Source organism: Trichechus manatus, unplaced genomic scaffold (genome assembly GCF_000243295.1).
Source record: "Trichechus manatus latirostris isolate Lorelei unplaced genomic scaffold, TriManLat1.0 scaffold00207, whole genome shotgun sequence".
Lineage (NCBI taxonomy): Eukaryota > Metazoa > Chordata > Mammalia > Sirenia > Trichechidae > Trichechus > Trichechus manatus.
The window spans coordinates 4268829-4271430 of NW_004444143.1; the positions used below are offsets into that span (position 1 = coordinate 4268829).

At 56.8% G+C, this 2602-nt stretch overlaps 1 protein-coding gene across 1 annotated transcript in view; it reads right to left on the reverse strand.

Moving 5' to 3' along the window:
* Window positions 1-2602, reverse strand: part of FBL (fibrillarin) — a 9883-nt gene that overhangs the window by 1991 nt on the left and 5290 nt on the right. Inside the window, exons 2-4 of the mRNA XM_023742319.1 lie at window positions 2495-2589; window positions 1298-1468; window positions 501-633 (exon numbers count right to left, since the gene is read on the reverse strand). Coding sequence (XP_023598087.1) covers window positions 501-633; window positions 1298-1468; window positions 2495-2589 — 399 coding nt within the window. The remainder of the gene's footprint in view (window positions 1-500; window positions 634-1297; window positions 1469-2494; window positions 2590-2602) is intronic.

The following is a 2602-nucleotide window of genomic DNA, read 5'->3' on the forward strand; positions in this document are numbered from 1 at the left end:
AACTAAAAAGGTGGTGTAATGGAAATTGACTCTTAAGAATCAGGAAAAGCAGACACCCTATTGTTCTTCTCAATGATCTCTTCTGAATTTTTTAAACAAAGTCGTTAATATTCGCACCAGGCCCCTCTGAGCCAGGCCCACGCGCAGCTGGTGCTTTATGGGTTATGACCTCACCAGACAAGGAGGCCCCTGCGGGGGCTTTTACGCACAAGTGAGGAGCACTATAAAAAGCACCACGTTTTGAAGGGAGGCAGGAAGCACAGGGGCGTGGGGCGGCGGCGGGGTGGGAGCGCAGGGAAAGGAGGTGCCAGGCCCTGAAGCTAGGCCATCACCGCCACGATGCCACCCAGCTCCCTCACCACCTGCCACTCCTGCGGACTCAAAAGGCCTGTCCATCCACTCCAACCCCATCTGAATCAGGGCTCAGACAGTCTCTTCCAGAAAACCTGGCTCTTGGAGAGCCTGTCCTACCCCGCCTGGGCCAGCCCCAGAGCCCTCACCAATGAGCATGCGGTATTTGTGCGGGTGCCGAGCATCCTCAATGACAGGGATTATGTTGGTCCTCTTCTTGGCCAGGTTGATGAGGTCACGGCCGGAGCGGTGGGAGAACTCGACTGCATAGACCAGACCATCCTAGAACAAAATCAAGTAACGATAACGACGACGCTAGTTCTCAACTACTGAGCTCCCACTTGGGACCCACACGCTGCACGCAGCATCTCTTCAAATCCCCCATCAAACCCTACCATTAAATGACTGCTGTTATCACGTCCATTTTATAGATGAGTAAACTGAGGCCCAGAGGCAGGAAGTCAATGGCCAAAGGCTCTTCAGCAAGTAAGTGGCCAAGCCTGACATTACACAGCCTGCATGTGAATGAACAGGGGCCATAAAGTGGGATGCACAGGGGCCCTGTACATGGGGACCTGAACACACACACTACAACGCAGCCCAACAGCATCAGAATTCCTGTTCTATGAAGAGAAATGGGAAGCGCGAATTTGGGGGCATAAATATTTAAAGAGACCAACCAACTCAGTCTGACAGCTACACTCCCAGCTGCGGGCCCTCTAACTCTGGTTGCCCTGAAGCCCACACCCCTTCCTTCGAGGCCAATAACCCAGGAGCATGGCTGAATGAGGCTCTGGTGGCCGTCTAATTCAGGCAGCCCCTTCCACCCACGGGCACTTCCAGAGCACAGGGCCTGGCTCCAAGCCAGCGTGGGGAAGCAGCCTTCCCCTCCGCCCACCTCACCGCCAGCCATTACTCACCTCTCGTGCCTTCCTCCCCAACTTACCTGGCCTACGATGTCAGAGACGTGGGAGACGGTGGTGCCCGAGGCAGCTCCGAGGTAGAGCACCTTGGCCCCCGGCTTGATGTGGATCTGGTCCACGCCACCCAGGATTGCTGCTGCCAGCTTTGAGCGGAAGGGGTTCCAGGCGCGGTACTCAATTTTGTCATCCCCCTCCTGGAGCAGGAGAGATGGGAATGGAAATCAGTGCTGGGCTCTTCTCCCGGGCCCCAGTCCCCTTACCCTGGGGCCTTGAAAGGGACTGGGCATTCGATCATTATGCGAGCGATGGACGCACATACGCGGCAGTGGCCATGACAGACGCGGTGGTGAAGTTCAGTGACTCAGGGAGAGAGGGCGGCGACAGGCAATCAACACAGATACCAAATCGTATCAGGTGATGGTAAGGCCTGCAACACCATTCAACAAACGTTTACTGTGCTACGTGCCAGACTCTGATCTAGGCGCTGGGGATACAGCAGTGAACACGACCGAGATCCCTGCCCTCAAGGAGTAAGTATACGAGGAGCTAACCAAATAAACAAAATACGTGGCATGGTAAGATGGTGACAGGTGTAAAGGAGAGAGGACAAAGCCAGGAAGAAGCCATGAAGCGTAGGAAGCAGGGTGACGGAAGGCGAGAGCAAGGAAGGGCGGCCGAGGGCAGGCCGAGCAGACGACGTCTGAGTCGGCCGCGAAGGAGGTGAGGAGCCGGTCAGGCTATCTGGGGAAGAGCATTCCAGAAAGAGGGGAAGCAGGAGGGACGCACTGAGGCAGGAGAGCGCCTGGCCATAAAGGAAATGACATGGGACAGTAGGGGCCGTGACAGAAAGGCAGGTGACCTGACCAGAGAGGCAGATGATGAGGAGGTGCCAGCCTTGCGCAGAGCTGTGGGCAGAGTGCTGCGGGCAGAGGGAACGGCAGTTCAGTGTGGCCGGCAGGCACCTGGTCAGGGGACGGTGGGAGATGAGACAAGCGCCACAGTGAGGCCTCGGGACTCTGACCTGACAGCAGTGGGGAGTCGCAGAAGGCATGTGAGGAGAGACATGCGCGCGTGGCCCGACTCATGTATCAAGAGCACTGCCTGGCCGTCAGGTGCGAGACACGTGGCTCTAGGGGTGTGGTACGGAAGCAGGGAGACCAGACGGCTGGTTGCACCATCAGCTGGGGTCCTGGTAGCTCGAACAGGGGCCCGGGTCTCACCGAAATTGAGACTCTCTTCTCTCCATAAACCGATTCTCCAGGGACCAGATTCTTGGTGACCAGTGCATCTTCCTTTCCTCGGCAAATGAAGACACCTGGGTATGGGGA